The sequence below is a fragment of the Amia ocellicauda genome, chromosome 13 (genome assembly GCF_036373705.1).
Source record: "Amia ocellicauda isolate fAmiCal2 chromosome 13, fAmiCal2.hap1, whole genome shotgun sequence".
NCBI lineage: Eukaryota > Metazoa > Chordata > Actinopteri > Amiiformes > Amiidae > Amia > Amia ocellicauda.
The window spans coordinates 7,751,873-7,772,383 of record NC_089862.1 but is presented as its reverse complement, the minus strand read 5'-3'; the positions used below and the strand labels follow the sequence as shown (position 1 = coordinate 7,772,383).

Genomic DNA, 20,511 nt, shown 5'->3' with positions numbered 1-20,511 from the left:
TAAGCACAGGGGGAAGTGATTAGATTCAGGGGGTTACTAGTAATGGTTACAAACGAATGAAGAAGAACAGATTTCAAAGTTCTCCCCGGTTTTTCCACACGTGTCAGGTGGAGGTAAGTAATGTGCGTCAGAAACACAGACAGATATGGAGGAGCGTGAACTGACACAGAATAACACAGAATAACCACAATAACCAAGACTGAATGTCTTTGGTCTTATTTTGCAGCTTGATTGGACAAAAACAAGCAATATCGAGATGTGTATCGTGTATCGCCCCGACTTATATCGAGATATTATTTTGAAGGCATATCGCCACACGTGTCATTGCGCGCAGTGGACGCTGCGAGTTGGGGGCGCAAGTCGGGCTCGTATTAAGTTTCAGTTTCGTGTTTGCTGTGGCGCCGGTGTTGGTGCGCGGCTGCAGGTTCAATTTTGCCAGGACCGACCAGCTCGCCTGTGGCTTTGCTGGTCTCTAAACGCGGCCCACGGACACCCGGACCCACAGTAAGATGCGAAGGGTTTGTTTCATTGCTTTCATTTCTGCAGCCTGGAGCCACGGCGCCATTTTCTCTCCAGTGTTTCCCGTGAACTACTCGTGGAAAGTAAGTACTTGTCTAATTCGCTTAAAATGTACTAGTTTAATACTCTAAAAGAAGTGATAAAGAAGCCATGCAACAGTAATTCTGTGTACCGATAGTACATAACAACAGACGCCATTGGGGATATATTGAGTTACAGACACCGACAAACTGTATATTTATGACTTTTCATACTAAAACAGTGTTTTATACACTCACCTAAAGGATTATTAGGAACACCATACTAATACTGTGTTTGACCCCCTTTCACCTTCAGAACTGCCTTAATTCTACGTGGCATTGATTCAACAAGGTGCTGAAAGCATTCTTTAGAAATGTTGGCCCATATTGATAGGATAGCATCTTGCAGTTGATGGAGATTTGTGGGATGCACATCCAGGGCACGAAGCTCCCGTTCCACCACATCCAAAAGGTGCTCTATTGGGTTGAGATCTGGTGACTGTGGGGGCCAGTTTAGTACAGTGAACTCATTGTCATGTTCAAGAAACCAATTTGAAATGATTCGACCTTTGTGACATGGTGCATTATCCTGCTGGAAGTAGCCATCAGAGGATGGGTACGTGGTGGTCATAAAGGGATGGACATGGTCAGAAACAATGCTCAGGCAGGCCGTGGCATTTAAACGATGCCCAATTGGCACTAAGGGGCCTAAAGTGTGCCAAGAAAACATCCCCCACACCATTACACCACCACCACCAGCCTGCACAGTGGTAACAAGGCATGATGGATCCATGTTCTCATTCTGTTTACGCCAAATTCTGACTCTACCATCTGAATGTCTCAACAGAAATCGAGACTCATCAGACCAGGCAACATTTTTCCAGTCTTCAACTGTCCAATTTTGGTGAGCTTGTGCAAATTGTAGCCTCTTTTTCCTATTTGTAATGGAGATGAGTGGTACCCGGTGGGGTCTTCTGCTGTTGTAGCCCATCCGCCTCAAGGTTGTACGTGTTGTGGCTTCACAAATGCTTTGCTGCATACCTCGGTTGTAACGACTGGTTATTTCAGTCAAAGTTGCTCTTCTATCAGCTTGAATCAGTCGGCCCATTCTCCTCTGACCTCTAGCATCAACAAGGCATTTTCGCCCACAGGACTGCCGCATACTGGATGTTTTTCCCTTTTCACACCATTCTTTGTAAACCCTAGAAATGGTTGTGCGTGAAAATCCCAGTAACTGAGCAGATTGTGAAATACTCAGACCAGCCCGTCTGGCACCAACAACCATGCCACGCTCAAAATTGCTTAAATCACCTTTCTTTCCCATTCAGACATTCAGTTTGGAGTTCAGGAGATTGTCTTGACCAGGACCACACCCCTAAATGCATTGAAGCAACTGCCATGTGATTGGTTGGTTAGATAATTGCATTAATGAGAAATTGAACAGGTGTTCCTAATAATCCTTTAGGTGAGTGTATATCAACTTAAAGTTTCCTCACAAATAGAATAAACTTACACGGGTCATTATTGTGGTGGTTGTTATATTTTAAGTGCAATATTATGAGTAGCCTTCCTACAAACGGAGTACTTGCACAGCGCGAAGCCATTTCACAAATTGATGGATGTAAACGACTTATTGTTGTTTCTCGTGTTTAGAAAGCAGCCAGGAAAACAGCAGCCCCTAGTTTTGTTGCTCTTATTCAGAAACATTTTAACAACTGGTCACACGTGTCTTGTGAAACGCACTTCCGCAGTTCTGCACAGATTTGCACAATCCCAGCGATCCCATTGGCGGGGCAGCGCAGACCTGCGCAGAACTGCGCTACGCGGACGTGCCCTCTTCACGGAGGATGTGGGATGTTTTTGCTCTCGGTCCTCAGCTGTGCGTTTAGTGCGGTGCTAGTGGAGCCGATCTTGAGGTATTAAACCACAACAAAAATATGAATTGTGAAACACCCAAATGGTTTGATGTGGTAAGATTAATTGAATAATACATGTGAAGGTGATAAAGGCCTACCAAAAATATTACCACGTAGGCTGTTGAAAATGTGTTTTGAGCTGCGCTTGTTGCTTTGAACACAAGGGTGATTGTAGCCTGGAAATGGATGATTAAAACACCTAGTATGTTGTTGTATTATGATGTTTAGTAATACTTAGTAACAATACAGTTTCGGAAAAGAAGAAGCATGTATTACTCAACGCTGCAAACGGGAGTGTGCTGCCCTCTAGCGGCACAAATACGCTGCTGTTTGTTTGTTGCCCACATGCTTCCCAGGTTGCCTTCTGCTCACATGTTATAGTATTATTATTATTATTATTTTAAAAATAAAAGCGGCATTTTGTTGCAGGAAAGCACACTAAAAAATGCGAAAGAGTGCTTTATTTAATGAATCAAAGTGAAGCCCAGGGTGCAGGCTGGGAACATGTCACCGAGCTGTCGGGGGAATCGCATCGGTGGAGCAGCTCGGGTGGCTGCTGTTTGTGTGCCGGTGGTGCTTCTGCGAAAATATAGAGGCGGACGAATGGACTGGATGTGTGTTTTCAATATTGTTTCATGAAAGGTGTTCCTCGCAGGTGCGCAGAAGTAGAAGCTGTGGCATAAAAGAGCAGTGGAGATGCCGGGGATTGAACCCGGGGCCTCATACATGCAAAGCATGCGCTCTACCACTGAGCTACATCCCCAGGCGCGCTGCGTGCTCTGCAACATCCCGGCCTGTGAAGCGGAGCTGTTGGCAATGACTTCATGAACCTTTGAGGTTTATTTTCGAGCAGCTTTGTTTATTCAAGCACGTTTATTCCTGGGGGGAAGGACGATAGATAGTCACACAGCTTTTCTCGGAACTTTGATTGCCAAAATCAGACTATCTGATCGCTGCGAGAAAATGGGAATGAAAATGGCGGAAACGACTGAACCCAGCCCGGTGTTGCGCCACAAATCCAGAGTGGTGCCAAGCGGTATTACATCCGTAGTGATTTAGCACTACCATTGAAAAACAACAGGAAAGAGTTTAGGGCGATTAGCTCAGTGGATTTCATTGATTGGCGGTTTACGGTTGTTGTTCACCGTCAGGTCTTTAAATAAAATGAAATGAAAATATTGGATTGCATTGGCCGGGAATCGAACCCGGGCCTCCCGCGTGGCAGGCGAGAATTCTACCACTGAACCACCAATGCGCGCGTGCAGGGTAACCCCCGTGCGACACTAATCATACTACACCTTGCTTTGTAATCGCGGGTTTTCATGCTATCGTTCACTTGCAAGTTCTAATGCAGCTAGACAAGATGAATCGGAAGGAAGTAGATTTCCTACTAAGTTTAATAATGTGGCGTACTTGTAGATAACGACACAAAGTGGTGCAGTTTCCTTGCCTGTCATGACGTCACGGGCGCTGTATCGTTTAACCAATCCAGCTGCACTGTCTAAGGAGCGTGCGTGAGGTTGGAGGCCCGTTCATCCAATCACATCGCAGCTTCTTCAGCGCTTACTCTCCATGGAAACGGAGAATCATTTTGGATCCTAATCCTCTGAGTCCGACAGCATTTGTACAGTTAATGTAGCGAGTCACGTTTTCTGTGCAAATACACAAGTAATTTAGCATATTTGTACAGTTTGAAATAAAGCCTTTCGGACGTTTGTTTTGTTTCTTCTGAACCCTTGAAGATGGAAATAAATTTGCATCGCAACGATTACCTTCAGGTAAGAAAGCAGTGTTTTTCAATGTTTTCCCACTGTCTGCCATGCAGCCTGTTCATCAGCCGCACAGTGTAGTTTTAAAATGGGTTGTGAGAGAAAGTGTCAAACAAATCGAAACTCGTCTACGTGACTAGTGAGCATTTCTGACATCGTCTTAATCTCACCCCAATCCTGCTTTCAGCCATTTGACAGGGATTGAACAGATTGGGCTATAGTATAACTATATCTAGGTTACATCTTTCTGCTTTTGAAACGGTAACTGTAATGACCAGTACAACATTATCTGACACTGACCACAGCAGGAGGTCGGATCACAATCAATTATTTTGAAAGGAAAAAAGCCCTGCCATTATTTAGCCTAATATTTTTGTAATCCATTATATTTCTATGTTAAACACTTTTTATATATAATTTTCATAGCACTCTATACTGTGTAACACTGTATATCGATTTTGAACGGTTGCTTTTTCAATGCAAAGACACTTGGTCAAAGTCACCTAAATATAATGATGATTTTCATGTTTTTACCATTTTCTTTTGTTCCACGACAGTGAAGTGACAGTGTTCAGGTTTTCTAATTGCATCTACATCTATTTTGATAAGTCTACTTCAGTTTGTCATGCTGTGACTTGAATTACATTTTCCTGAAACTGTTTTCTAAACCACCAATTCATTCTTTTTTTATTTCCCAGGGTGCTACACTCAGTGATTTGGTATCAGATTCGTTACGGCATGATAGTATTTTGTCAATTTAAGCAACTCATTCTTTATCATCACTGCAGGTTGGAGTTACATCCCAGAAGACAATGAGGCTCCTTCCAGCACTGGGTCGCAAAGCAACACAAAAGGTGGCATTTTCATGAATCACAAATCATATTTATTGTCTGATTGTAGTGACCTCCTAAGGGTCTCTGACAAGGAAATGGGTAAATTTGCATAATGTTTTCAAAACTATCATTCAGATTTAAGAGTCTTATTAAAAGGTCTTCAGAGATTAAGGATATCCTTAAATATGTGTTCATTGTCAGGAAAGCATAAGATGCTGCAATTTAATTCTTTGTCTACAGTCAGAGGTGATATAGAGAAATTTGAAATCTGAGAGTGTGCATGATATATACACATCTATAAATATAGAGCAGTGGTGAAATTAAGGAAACAGGAAGAATATTGAAAGTGAAGCAAAACAAATATTAGTTCATATGACTTTTTTATATACATAGTTGGATTGGCAAAATAAACAATATAGGGCGCCCATAATACCATAAAATGCAATAAAGAACTGTGTTTTTCCTCCCAAATAATCTCATACAAATATTCTGTTACACCTGGCACATTCTGTTACAACTGCAGACGTGCATTGTTATTTTGCTGAGACAGGTTCAGTAGGTTTACCAAATATGTTGATAGCATAAGTATTCCAACCCATCAACATCAATCTCTACCAACTTTGTAAACTGGTTTGTTGCAAGTTTTGCACATTCTTTTAGGCAAGCTTTTTCAAGTTGCTTGGAGATCGCAGCAGTTTTCAAGTAATTCCACAGATTCTCCAATGGATTGAAGATGGGACTTTGATGAGGGCACTCAAGGACATTCATTAGCTGCTCCACTGTAGCTTTGGCCTTGTGCTTTGGATCATTGTCCTGTAGAAAGAAAATGTTAGCCCCAGTTTTAAGCCTTTACCAGACCGAAATAGGTTTTCCTCTATTATTTGCCTGTACTTTGCTCCATCCATTTTTTCTTCAATCCTAACAATCTTTCCAGTCCCTGCTGAGCAGAAGCATCCCCATGGGATGTTGCTGCCACCACCAGACTTGACTGTAGGGATGGTGTCGACTGGAAGATGTGCTGTGTTCGGTCTGTGCTAAATGCAATGCTTGGCATGTAGAGCAAAATTAATTTAGGTTTGCCATGCCAGAGGGTTTGAATGCATACGCAGTCAAAACTTTTATATTTCATATTCATTTTCCATTAACTTATTTATTTTTGTTTTTGCTTTGAATTTGTGGAGTAGGTTGTGTATATAATACATACTCATTCCTACTTACTACCTACAAAGTGTCATGACTGCAAGCTTTAAATCAACAAAATGTGAAAACCGTCTGAATACTTCTGTAAGGCACTGTATATAATATTCTTAATTATTTTTTACATTGTATGATGAGCCCATAATCCTTGATCTACCAAAGTGTGTATTTGTGTGTGTAAGTAAAATATTATCAGGTGAGTTGCAAGGCAATGAAAGGTTTTGTCGGGGAATCTATATGTTCAGATCCTTAAGTATCTGTGGCATAATAAACATTTTCTTAATTTTTTTTTGTTTGTATTTGAAGGTTGCAGTTGCAGATAATGATGGTGTAATAACGTGTTTTGGAATGAAAAAAGGTGAAGCAATTGTAAGTAATACATGCAGCAAAACATGAACACTAAAAGTTAATTATCATTATCAGTTACTGAAAATACTCTAGCAATCCTATACCCCCAGAATGTGAACACTCCACCTACATTTGCTGGGAGTGGTGCACTAAAAGGCATGAAATATTGTGTCAGCTGCTTACACACCAGGGTTTTACATATTTGTGCCAAAAAAAGGCAAATTAGCCAACCTAACATAATCTGAATTATGTGATATCAGCTGGAAGCTGGAAGTAAATGTGACATGCTGAAATATTTCAGACAGTAAGAAATTATAAGAAAATTAAGTTTTTATTTGAAAAGTGACCAGTTTTGTGGCACTGTTTGCTTTACAGCCTGTCTTCAAGACTTTGCCAGGACAGAAGATCTCTAGGCTGGAGCTGGGTGGGGCTCTGGGAACACCCCAGGAGAAGATTTTTATTGCTGCAGGGTCAGAGGTCAGAGGATTCACAAAGAAGGGCAAACAGTTTCTTTCATTTGAAGCTAACCTTACAGAAAGCATCAAGGCCATGTATGCATCTTGTTTGTATGGGTTATGTGTATTCTGTTCCTATGTATTCTCTGTTGTATACTGTTCTATTTTTTAATATGTAGATTTATGCCAAGAAAACAGTGCTGAGGTGGGTTGGATGTAATAAAATAATTGATTGAATATTTAATTCGTTTTTTTTCCGTATATGATATTACCTTCTGAGGCTTTACACAGCATTTATATATATATATATATATATATATATATATATATATATATATATATATATATATATATATATATATATATATAGCATGGAATATTTTTTTAATTTACAATAGGCAAGGGTACAATATTATATGTGTCCAGTGTAACACTTTAATTTTCCTCAGGTATATTTCAGGTGCAGATCTATTTGTTTGTGCAAGCTACATTTATAACCACTACTGTGACTGCAAGGACCAGGATTACTACCTGTCAGGGGACAAAATCAACGACATTATCTGCCTGCCAGTAGAAAACCTGGATCATATAGCTCCCGTGCTGGCATGCCAGGACAGAGTCCTCAGAGTATTACAGGTGAAATGCACGTGATATCATGGCATGAACATTTCATGCAAATGTGCCTACTTGTATAATAACTGCAATTAACAATCATTATAGATTTAAAAAAAAATAGCTGATTTAAATTTTAGAGCAAATAACTGTTTGTTCTTGTTTTTGTTGTTGTAGCATCTGTGCAAAGTTCCTCTTTTTCTAGACATAATTTCCCAGATTTTGGGACACCAGTCATGGCTGTGTTTTGTTGACTGTAGGGATCTGAACTTGTATATGAAGTTGAAGTTCCTGGACCTCCATCTGTCTTAGAGTTAAACAACAGAGATGGAGGTATGTTATCATTCCACTGCCTGGAAGATTTGGCTTTTGATTTAAAGAACATATTTTGTGTTTTGTTTGAATTTTATATGTTGACTAGTTCATGATTAGTGCAATCTTTATTATACTGCTTTCTTGTTGTTTTCTTTATATATTGTTTAATAATAGAACAATTTGATCAGTGAAACAGAACAAACCAGTGTAAAAAAAAATGCTATTAAGTGTTTCAAACTGACATAGGAGACCAAGTCAGAAAATCGGGTCAGCCATGTGGCAAGCCTAAATACTGGGACAGACAGAAATAGACAAGAGGCTACTGTGGCTAGCCTGCCTTCTAATGTTGTGTACTTTGTTGACTTGTAATTAAAGATATAATGAAAGAGCAATAAATACTTATAACAGAGCATGAAAAGTAGTAATTCTACTGTACTTGATATTTAGGCAGCCAAGGTGGAGAAGTTCTGTACGGCACATCTGATGGAAAGCTGGGACTGATTAGGATCACAGATACCTCTTCAGTTAATAAATGGGAAGTTGTAAATGAAAAGAAGAGGGGAGGTATGTGCTTGTTATTGCATTTTCACTTCTTCTTTCCCAAATTAGCTTCTGTAACTTCTATATCTATGCTGCATTACATAGTGAGATGGTGCTTTTTCACCTGGGCCTTGTTTCTTTCCATATAAGTCAAACCAAGACTAATGAAGTTTGACCACTGTATCCCACAATGCATGTCGTGATGCTGTAAATAATCTCCAGGTCACTTTGCATTTATCAGCTAGTACAAATGCATTGCCAATTACTCTCACATCATCTTTGTTACCAAACAGAATCAATATCAAATGCTGATGTCATAAGATACCAGTATGTTTACACTGTAAATTTGACAGCACCAAGTTCTAGTGTTGTGTGCCCTGAAAAAGACAGTGTCAGAACAGTAGTGTCTTCACACAGAGGAGTCGCAGCACTTATGCCATTCAGATAACATGCTACATGTTAGTTTGAATGCAAAGTCCTCTTTATATTTGTAATTATAATTAAGAGTTATGGTGCTTATGATTTAAGTCAGTTCCCTTTTTGGCATGACGAACATTAACTTTTCCATTTCCTACAAACCAAATTTTAATGACGTTTGCTTCTGTCCATTAGGTATTTTGTGCATTGATTCATTTGACATTCTTGGTGATGGAGTAAAAGAAATCCTTGTGGGCAGAGATGATGGAACAGTGGAAGTTTATGGGCTTGACAGTTCAAATGAGCCTGTACTACGTTTTGAACATGTGAGTTCTGAGTTTGGTTTTTCTCTCCAGGTTTAGCTACATAAGTCAAGCATGCTGTGCTTGATAGTAATGTGTTCACTGACCTTGGCAAAGTTATAGTAATGGCTGTACCTGTGTTTCATGTTTTCATATCATGGGATTTTTAGAACTTGTTTTGCAGTGCCGAATGTTGTTTCTCACAATTACATTTGATAGATTTAGCTGTGTATGTCAAGGAAGCCTTTATTTTACCAGCTCCAATTAAAGTTCAGTCCAGCTTCTTGTATGTACCATTATGTGTATTTTTAAGTCATTCAGGCTGTCATTACAAATTATGCCAAATGATAATTTAAATGGTTGTCTATAAACAAGCAATTATATCTCCTACAATACTAAGCAAATGTAACCAAAAACAAAAACAGTAATTGGTGGCACACACTTTCCACTGTGTTTAATAGTCAGGTTGTAGCTATAGGGTTTATAATAATGTGTTAAAAAAATACATTATCTGGGGTGGGGAATACATTTAAATTCATGCAACAATAAATAAATACATAAGTGTAATGGCAACTGGAGTGCTCGAGGCTAAAAGAAACCGTTTCAAATCCCTGGCATTGGAGTAGATTGATTGGCATTTTAATGGTACAGTAGTTAAAAACTCAGTACAGGTTCTATTGTATTTGAAATGTTTGTCCCTTAAAGCAATTGTATTTAAATGTATCACATAAACTATTTAAGATCTCTGAATGTACACAGTACATAGCTTTTACTGTCATTATAAAATTTGAATTGCATTTTTAATACATTCACATGGAAATCATAGTTTCTGGGAAAAAAATATATATATATTAGAATATCACAGATAAAAAACGTTCTGATTAAGGTGGGGGTAAATTGAATTCTTATTGACATAATCCATAGTTACACAATTAACACATACAATATATATTATATAATTATATATATTTTAAATATTTTTTAAAGACCCTTTCAGAGAGTGTCACATCTATCCAAGGTGGTTGTGTTGGAAAGGAGTCTTATGAGGAGATCTTGGCAGCAACCTATACAGGTAATTCTTGGAGGAATGTGTGATTCTACTGTGCAGAGTTCTGTGAATAGTTCACATAAATGTAGATACAACAGTATAAATGTTTTGCTGTAACTGAGTTTTTAAATGGGATTGTATTATTTATTTAGTTTCAAGTGGTACTATTCTATAGAATATCTGTGGCTAAGCTTCTAGCAAATTTGGGTTTTTATAACCACCAAAACCAATAATTATTAATATGTTGTTCTCTCATAATGTAACCTTGCATAGCTGGGAACAGGGGATACAATTAACTTTTTTGGCCACTAGCCACTGTGTCTGGTAGAACGAAAAAACTTACCAGCCACTTGGTATTTTTCCAGCCAAAGGCAAACATCACCAAAAATGCATTAGGGTGCATAAATGTGTGGTGAACATGTTCAAATGTGGCATTTATTCAGGTAATTAATCAATCACCATAACAAAAGCTAATTACACACCTGTATAGACTAGACAGCTGTGTATGAGTTAAAAGGATCTGGATAGAAGAAACATGCTGCCACACAGTTTCTACTTCCAAGTGTTATAAGGTATTTGACCAAAACATTGCATTCTGTTGAATTATAACACTTGCTAGTAGAGACAGTGTGCAGGAGCATCTTTTTCAAATTAATCAATCACATATGCAATAACATGGCAGCTAATGGGGATCTGTATAAACATACTAACATAAGAGAAGGGGTGTTCCCTTTCAAATCGAAAGACAGCCATTACCTAATGGGAAGAGCCTTCTGACCTGCCAATCATTGAAAGCATGTACCAAAGCTGCCCAACAGGGGCCCTGCTGTCAGGAGAGACCCGCCCCCAATGTCTGTGAAAAGTCTCCTCCTGATGCAGCTCCCTGCCATTTCTTCTTTCACCTGCCAATGAATGTGCTGACGGTTTTGCTTGTGAGCCTGAAGCTTGAGAAGTGAACTCACCTACTCTACGGAGCTAGGTTTCCTCAACGGATTATATCCTTTGATTATCTTCTCTATATCTATCTCTTCGGAGCTCAGACTACGGTCTTTTCTCTATTATTTGCGTTGTCAGATTCTCTTGGAGGTAAGTGTGCATTAGGAGTCTCGCTAGGAGCTGGCTTCGGTCCCTCCTCTGAGATCTACTGCACGATTTTACTTTCTGTACCATTTTTATCCTTATTACAGATTCGAGTGGCGATAGGAGAGGATAGACTATTCTTGGATCTCGACCCCTGTCGGCAGTTTTTAACCCGCTTGACACGCCAAAAACAGCTCTCGACACCGAGCTCGTCGATCACTCGACCTTGTCGACATCGACCAACCCCACCGATCCCTCGCTCCTGCTGCTCGACATCGTTCAACCTCGTCGATCCCTCGACCCTGCTGCTCCACGGGGGACCGTAGTCAGCGCTTCTCCAGGGCAGAGACGCTTGTCCTCATCTCACTCAGGGCCGAGCGTGGAGTTCAAGGCTCTGATGAGGCGGGCGGCTACGGCGGTGGACGTCCCATGGTGCGCCCAGGAACAGGTTCCCAAAACTGATTCGTCAGGGAGAGGATCGCGAGACCCGCGGAAACACTCCCCTTGCTTGACGACTATTTGGACATTGTACAGTCCACATGGAACCAGCCGGCGTTGGCCCCTGCGACTTCCAAACAGGCGGAGGCGATGTACGCAACGGCAGGGGTGGAACAAAAGGGACTGGGATCTTTCCCACCGATCAGGGACTCGGTGTCCAGGCTGGTCGACGGACGTGATGCTGAGAAAGGCATATGATGCGGAAACGTCAGCTGTCCGAGCCAATAATGCGCAGGCTATCCTCATCCTGTACATGTGGCACCTGACGGGACGCCTGAGGGAGCACCAATCTATGGCGGACATGGAGGAATTGGAGCTCGTCAACGCCTACATGACGGATTTGCTGCGAGAGGGAAAGAAGGCAATGGGGAGATCTCTCACAGCTATGGTGGCAGCCAGACGTCATCTGTGGCTGATGCAGGCGAAGCTCCAAGACAAAGAGAAGTCCATCCTCCTTGATGCTCCCATCACCCCGGGACAGACGTTTGGAGAGTCGGTGGACCTCTCCATTGAGCGGTCAGTGAAGGCCAAAGAGTCAGCTTCCAAATATGCTGACCTCAAGCAGACGAGACGGCCGCCACAACACCGTCTGTGGGGACATCAGCAACCAAACAGACCAAAGCCGAGGCAGGGCAGACCTCATGCGAGACCGCAACAGCCCAGTGGCTTGCAGCCTGACCAGCGCCGCAGGGGCCAGCCACCGGTGAGAGGAAAGAATAGACTCTCCGGCTGGAAGCCTAGGGGCAAACAGACGCCCAGCAGCCCAATCTCCGCTCCATACGGGCAATACACCTGCTGGGTGTGTCCAATACAGCGGCGGACACCCTCTCCAGAGGAGGTCCAGACAGCTCGGAGTGGAGACTCAATCCTCAGGTGGTGGAACAGATCTGTCAGAGGCTGGGACGAGCTCGGGTCGACCTTTTTGCTACACAGGCAACGACTCACTGTCCTCTGTGAATTTCCCTGGAGATGGGAGGCAGCCCGCTGGGCGTGGACGCCTTTGCTCGCCCATGGCCGCAGGAACTGCTGTATGCCTTCCCCCCACTGCCACTTCTTCCACTGACACTAGAGAGGATTCGCCAGGACAGAGCTCGAGTTCTCTAATCTCCCCCCAGTGGCCGAAACAATTGTGGTTCGCAACGCTGGCACAGATCAGCGCGGACCTATGGCAGCTCCCGCTTCGACAGGACTTACTGACTCAAGCAGGGGGACTGCTGTGGCACCCCAACCCAGCACAGCTGCAGTTGTGGGTTTGGCCTCTGAAAGCCACCGTCTTATGTCTCTAGGGCTGCCTGCGAATGTTGTGGAAACGCTGCAATCGGCCAGGGCCCCCTCCACCAAGGCCCAATATACTTACAAGTCGTCAGTTTTTCAGAACTGGTGTCTAGACAGACGTGTGGATCCCATGTCGTGCCCCATATCGACAATCCTGTGCTTCCTGCAACAGTTGCTTGAAGACGAGAAATCTGCATCCACGTTGAAAGTGGCTGCTATCTCGGCATGTCACGATAAAATTGACAATGTCTCCTCAGGAGCCCATTTCCTGGCAATCCAGTTTTTGAAAGGGGCAAAACACTTGAGACCACCAACAAAGGACACAATTCCAGCCTGGGACTTGGAATTAGTGCTGAAAGGACTGAGCGGTGCTCCCTTTGAGCCCATCTCCACAACGGAGCTCCGCTTCCTCTCGCTCAAGGTAGCTTTTCTTGTAGCGATAACATCGGCAAGGAGAATTGGTGAAATTCACGCCTTGTCTGTGGATAAAGCCTGTCTCATCTTCTCGGGAAGCAACGACAGAGTCACTCTCAGGACGAACCCGGCCTTCCTGCCCAAGGTCGTGTCGGCGTTTCATATAAATCAACCTATTGTCCTGGAGTCTTTCCATCCCTCTCCACATGAATCGGATGAGGACCGCAGACTACACACACTCTGCTCTGTCCAGGCTTTGAGGTGCTATATGCGGAGGACTGCGCAGAGCCGCAAATCCGACCAGCTGTTTGTCTGCTACGGTTCCACCACCAGAGGGCGGGCGGTTTCAAAACAACGACTGGTGTACTGGGTGGCAGACGCGATCCGGCTCACGTATTAGACTGCTAATGTTCCCATGCCTGAACACATCTCAGCGCACTCAACGAGGGGACAAGCCACGTCGTGGGCTCTCTTTCACAGTGCCACACTCCAAGAACTGTGCAATGCCGCGACCTGGTCCAGGCAACAGACCTTCACAAGGTTCTACTGCCTCAACGTGGCGGACCGGCTGCGCCCAGACTTGGGTACTCGGGTACTGCAAACTCCTAACCCTCAGGCGCTGTGAGGCTTTGCTATCCTTGTCATTGTGGGTTTAGGCTTAGTCAGGTGTCGGGACTCGCGACAGCTCTGGTATAGTCTTCCCATTATGTAATGTCTGTCTTTCGATTTGATTTGATTATCATAACCCCCGGTTCCCTGAAAAAGAAAGACAGCCATTACCCTTCAGATAAGAAATGGCAGAGAGCTGCCTCAAGAGGAGACTTTTCCCCACCCCCGGGGGCAGGTCTCTCCTGACAGCAGGGCCCCTATTGGGCAGCTTTTGTATATGTTTTCAATGATTGGCAGGTCAGAAGGCTCTTCCCATTAGGCTGTCATTCTTTTTCAGGGAACCGGGGTTATGATAATAACCTATCGTTATATGGTGACACATTATTGCTCTTCATACTCCTCTTCCTCTTCAGTGCTACTCCATTCTCTGGGTTTCTACACGTCATTAAAAGGATTTCATTGGATTGGCTAGATATTCATAGTCACGGTCTTTGATTGGGTAAAAAATATATAATCGCTAGGAACTTATGACAGACTGTAACGTAATTTCCATTGGTCAATACCATGCACGCCATGGATGAATACTTATCTAACATAACATTGTTAAATAAATATCTATGTAAAAATACACTATTAGAAGACTTATGGAAATGGCATAATAACAGGTTTTCCGGTCTAGTTAGCTAATTTATACAATCTACTTGACTAAACGAGTGACTTTTCCTCTCCATACCACACTCAAAATAAATAGCAATAGCTGGCTGTGTATGTATTAATGTGTTTGTTGCGGTCCTCCTTTTCTGTCATATTATAATTCTGAAACACTTTGATCCAGGTAATTAAAAAATCAGTAATTATAACTATGAAAAGTAATTAAAAGTTACTATTTTTCCACATCCTTAACCACCTTACTTGCTCGCCATGAAATATGTCCTCCTGGACCGAAGACTGTCCAGATGCCATATATTTTCAAAACACATGATATTGCAGTTTGCCAAATCAACTAACATACCAACACTACAACATCAACAAATTAATTTGTATTTTGAAACATACTGACAACTAAAAGTTGAGTTCCCATACACTTGTTGGCTAGCCGCCAAAGTGGCTGGTAAAATTGACAGATTTAAAATTACCCACAATTGGTGGGTGGCGGGTGTTAATTTTATTCCCTGGCTGTGAAATACAATCTAGTATTAAAAACAATGAATGGAGAAGGTTTCTATTTAAGATTAAAAGAAAACTGATTTCACAAGATTATTATTAGTGTTACTGAAATTAATGCATGCATGAAAGTAAAAGGGGTAGAAATGCTTTTGTCAATGAACACATCATTGTCAAGTCTTACCTTCTTTTAAGTGATATCTGTAGGTATACTTCATCTTAAAGCAATGGGAGATCATGATCCCCTGAATATATATATTATCTATCACCGCATACCATTGATAGAAATATGTTATGTAAGTATGTATCCAGATTAAACCAAAAGCTAATTTAATGCAAATAAATGTAAACACGCAATTAAAATGTACTCCTCCTATGTTTGCCAAACTTTAGGCTGGGTGACTGGACTCACTTCAGAACCACAACAGAGGGAAGTGGGGCCTGGAGAGGAAATAAAGATGAGTCGAGAGACACAGAACAAAATTGCCGTACTCAGGTAGTCTGAGAGAAGTCTCTGAGGCCTGCCTTTTATCAAATTTGAAATTGGTGTTGGCTGTAGCGTCAAGAAATAATGTTTGATTTTGGATAGAGTACAGTTGCCAAGATTGAGAAGTGCTGCAGTTTAGCTGTAGCTTTCAGAAATAGTTGGCTACGGCTAAACAACTTGCCATGTTGCTTATTAGGGTTTAGGTAGAATTACGTTAGGGTTTCATATTTACGGTAAACAGTCAGGCTGTTATAGTGGGGGTTGCATTTCAGCAGGGTTTCCTGAGTTGGGACGGGCTGGAGTTTGCTAGTAGCTTCAAGACATTATTCTTAATATCTATACCTAGAGTACATTTGTCATGTTTTCTCAAATAGAAGACATTCCCTCCATGTTGAGGGATGGAGAATGTGTGGTAACTAATCCCCACTGATTTGTCTCTTGAAAGTATTCATACAACTTATTATGATAAGAGTCTGAGATACATCCCAGCGATACGGTCTCATTTCAGGGCTGATCTGGAGCAGCTGCAGATGAAGGTGCTTCAGGAGCGTGAGAAATACCAGCAGTCTTCACAGTCCAGCAAGGCTGTGTCTACTGTGCCAACCTTCAGCGTCAACGACAAGTTCACTCTCTGCCAGGAGGATGCCAGCTACAGCCTCACTCTGGAGGTGCAGACAGCCATCGACAATTTGCTTCTGCAGGTGAGGTGTCTCGAGTTGTGTGAAAGAGCTGTGTGTGATTAAGGACTTAATTAAATTTTTGTATTGTGTACATTTTTGTCTAACTTTTTATCTGCTGCTAACGACTATTTTGTTATTTAAATTAGGAAGATTATATTATAGGTGCATTTGTATTTAAAGGGGTCAAAAATGTAATAGGAAAATAATGGTTTTAACTTAACATGGTCTTAACTTCTAATAATGCATTGTGCAATGGACATTTTTTAATAGCTTTTAAATTGATGTATTTAATTCTGGTCATTCTGATAGAATTCCTTATTAACTTCTTTAGAACTGCCAGGAAAACCTAAACCCAATAACTGTTTTTAAACTCCTGCAGAGCGATGTTCCAATAGACTTGCTGGATGTAGATAAAAACTCTGCAGTTGTCAGTTTCAGCGAATGTGATTCATCTGAGGTAATGCAATGTATTTGTTTGTTTGATTTAGCTCACTAGTTTAACAAGCATAAATACACAAGTTTAAGTTCGAAGAGTTGAGGGGTTAACGCATAATGCACTGTGGCCACCATAAGCTCTACCCCCAAGAACCACTTAAGCTTGTGAAGGACTTTAACTTTACTTCTAAAACAAATTAGATTACACAAAATAACCTCATAGTTCCCTGGTTCAAAAGTATCATACACATTATTATATAAACAGCTCATACCTACCGTAATTGTAGCCTTCCATAATTACGTAATTTTTATTGAAAAAGCCAGGTAAAACTGCATGTTATGAAATGCTAACAGTTACTTTTCTTTTTGTTTCTGGCAGCCAAATGGTAACTTTCTTCTTGCTACATATCGATGCCAGGCAAACACTACAAGGCTTGAGCTTAAGGTGAGTAACAAAATGTTTGCTAATGTTGAATGTGTGATCTATAGAAAAGGTAACGCTGCATTACTGAAGGTACCGCAACTTCTAGAATCAGATTGATGTATTGTGATTCCAGAGCTGTTCAATGGCAAAAAGTCAAAATATTGATTTGAGTGTTTCTATAGATATTGATTTACTAATTTGCACAAACTGAATTGAAGAAGCCTATACAAGATCACAGAATATCTGACTGAAGTGTGTAATGTGATATTGTCTGTTTTTTCTCCAATCTTAGGTCCGATCCATTGAAGGCCAGTATGGCATTCTGCAGGCATATATAACTCCACGTCTGCAACCAAAAACCTGTCAGGTCCGCCAGTATCAAATCAAACCCTTGTCTCTTCATCAAAGAACACATTCCATTGAGCATGATCGGTAAGGCTGAGTTTTTATGTTGGAATGAGATGACGGGTGCATGGAAAGTGTATTGTATGTATGTTATGTAAATGTCCACATACATGTACAGTACAGTTTGTGTCCATTTATCATTACAGACTTTTCAGATTACCATACTTCACATGTTAAAGTGTCAGGGCTCATTTTAAATTGAATAATTGCATTTCAGGGATCATTACTATAAATCTGTGGATGTGGGTAAGAACCTTAGGCCAGTTCATGGCTAACATTTTCTTTGTTAGTCTCTCTGTCCCTCTCTGTACTCACATACATATCAATATCCATATTTGTTTTTCTCTTCAATACAGGCCAATGAACACTCTGACTCTCACAGGACAGTTCAGCTTTGCAGAGATTCATTCATGGGTAGTTTTCTGTCTCCCTGACGTTCCTGAAAAGACACCTGCAGGAGACAGTGTTACTTTCTACTTTCAGAACACTTTCCTCAGCACACAGCTTGAATGCACATACAGGTAAGGGTATAGCAAACTGTAAAAATGTTATTTTACCTCTGCTTGTCCAGTGCTAGAGAAAGTCCTTCCCAAGACCACACAGTCTTTGTCTTTTAAGGGTTTGTTGTGGAAATTGTGGAATAAATAAAGTGCCTGTAAAATACAATCTTTTACATATTAAATTAAAACTACAATGTATATGACAGTGAATGATGGACAATAGACACAGGTGGGTAGTTGTCTTTGTGTCTTATTGTTAGATTTGAATTTGTTCTGTCATTTTTTTGATTTCTAGTAAAGGCCAAGGGAACTTTAAATCAGACAACATCTCTACAATATCTATTCTCAAGGATGTCCTTTCCAAAGAAGCAACCAAAAGAAAAATGAACCTCAACATTTCGTATGGTAACATCCTTTGGAGTCCTCTATTCTTCAGCTGTTTAATTCCCACAGGGAAAGTTTGTCCAGTTAAAAAGTTCTGTTATTTTATTTGCAGACATCAATGAAGACTCTGTAAATCACACTTTGAAGATGATCCATCCGAAGCTGGAATACCAGCTGCTCTTGGCCAAAAAGGTTCAGCTAATTGATGCTTTAAAAGTAAGAGAAGTCCTTCAGTTCATGTGGCTTGAAACTGTGGATAAATCATAAACAATATTCACATTTAATGGAATTGGTATTTTGTTTCAGCTGTGTTACCTGTATATAATGATTGCACTTTTAATAATGAGCTCTAACTTATTTATTTCCAGCACCTTGATGTTCTGGGGTACCAGATTTTAAATATGAATTGGTTGCTTAGTTTTTATAATCTACAATAATATGTTGTAGTAGCCTTCAAACAATTTGAGCTGCAGGCTGTAACCTGTCTCTCTTGGCCTTTGACATCTGTATAGGAGCTGCAGGTTCACGAGGGGAACGTTGACTTCTTAATCCCAGAGTATCGCAGTATTCTGGAAGAAGCCAGCCACCTACTTGAGGAATACAAAAAACAGCCAGCACATTTAGAAAGATTGTACGGTAAGTGAATGTGTTTATATCTACATGTATATATACACAGGTTGATGTTATTGAGTTTTATGTCACTTTCGCCATTGGAATAATTCACATTCTACTGTGTTTTTATATAATGTAGTTTGCATAATTGTGGAAATAATTATGTATTGTGGTTTTTAGCTTTTTCAGGTGATCTAACTACATTTTAATTTTTGTAAATGTTTACCCAGTTTATTCGTGGTTATTTATACTCATAGTTTTGCTGCTTTTCTGTTTTTGTGCTTTTTTCATATACTGATGTTCTTTAAATAAAGCTTTTTGCCCAGTAACCGGTGTACACTGTTGTCTTGCAGGTATGATTACAGATCTCTTCATTGACAAATTCAAATTCAAGGGACAGAATGTGAAATCCAAGGTTTCATTGCTGCTTGAGATTTTGGACAACTATGATCTTAATTCTTTAATGGGATTCTTTGATTCAACTTAAGGCTGATATAAATAATGATCTAATCCACTATAATTCTATATGTGTATGTAATTTGCTATACATGTGCTTTCCTCATGTTATAGAGATTGTCAGATGTCATTACAGGATGATTTGGTCATGTGAAAACACTAGTTGAACACTTTGATAAAAGAGAATAGATCATTTTATATGATGGGCATTTCCATAGTGTGTTTACTTCAGATTTGTAAATGATGTATCATAGTTCAAAATAGCATTGTAAATTAGTTTACATAATATAATATGTAAAAAGTATTTTAAGCTTTCTGTTATTTTATAAAAGTGCAGTTGATACAATGGTTGTTTAAAGACTGCACTTCACAAGGAATTTAAAATATATGTTACAATAAACAGACATTCCAACAATAAATTATTCTGGATGTTGTTTATCAGCCATAGCAATCTGACCAATGATATGGTAATGTTTACTTAAAAAAAGGTGCAAGGTTTATTCTACATGCTTTTTTGTATTGCAGTACATAAATCCATTTATGTGTATCCAAATGACATCTGTCTGTATTTGTTGGACCTGTGTATCTGATGTTCATAAGTTACTTTTGTGATATTTAAACATTGAAATAGAAAATAAAAAACAAACAGAACAAAACTCATTACAGCTTCAATTTACTTGACTTCTACCATCACACAAGCAATTCTATTCTGGATAAATAAATTGCTTTCAAATACTTTGATACTTATGTACATGAAGATGGTAAAATCTAAAGACTTAAATTCAGGGTCACATGGT

General features: G+C 40.5%; 1 protein-coding gene and 2 non-coding genes across 3 annotated transcripts; 1 reads left to right on the top strand and 2 right to left on the bottom strand.

Annotated features, from left to right (window-relative positions):
• Nucleotides 1–3,146: 3,146 nt before the first annotated feature.
• Nucleotides 3,147–3,218, bottom strand: trnaa-ugc (transfer RNA alanine (anticodon UGC)). The gene has a single exon. It is a non-coding gene; the product is annotated as a tRNA-Ala (tRNA).
• Nucleotides 3,219–3,639: 421 nt separating this feature from the next.
• Nucleotides 3,640–3,710, bottom strand: trnag-gcc (transfer RNA glycine (anticodon GCC)). Its single transcript has one exon. It is a non-coding gene; the product is annotated as a tRNA-Gly (tRNA).
• A 324-nt stretch (nt 3,711–4,034) lies between these two features.
• On the top strand, nt 4,035–20,370 carry bbs7 (Bardet-Biedl syndrome 7). Its single transcript, XM_066719824.1, has 19 exons — nt 4,035–4,233; nt 5,013–5,078; nt 6,561–6,623; nt 6,978–7,153; nt 7,507–7,693; nt 7,930–8,002; nt 8,432–8,548; nt 9,137–9,267; nt 10,231–10,315; nt 15,725–15,827; nt 16,327–16,519; nt 16,878–16,955; nt 17,313–17,378; nt 17,650–17,789; nt 18,119–18,283; nt 18,558–18,667; nt 18,759–18,862; nt 19,159–19,282; nt 19,612–20,370. The coding sequence occupies exons 1-19, from the start codon at nt 4,198–4,200 to the stop codon at nt 19,743–19,745; spliced, it is 2,151 nt and encodes a 716-aa protein (XP_066575921.1). The 5' UTR covers nt 4,035–4,197; the 3' UTR covers nt 19,746–20,370.
• Nucleotides 20,371–20,511: the final 141 nt, after the last annotated feature.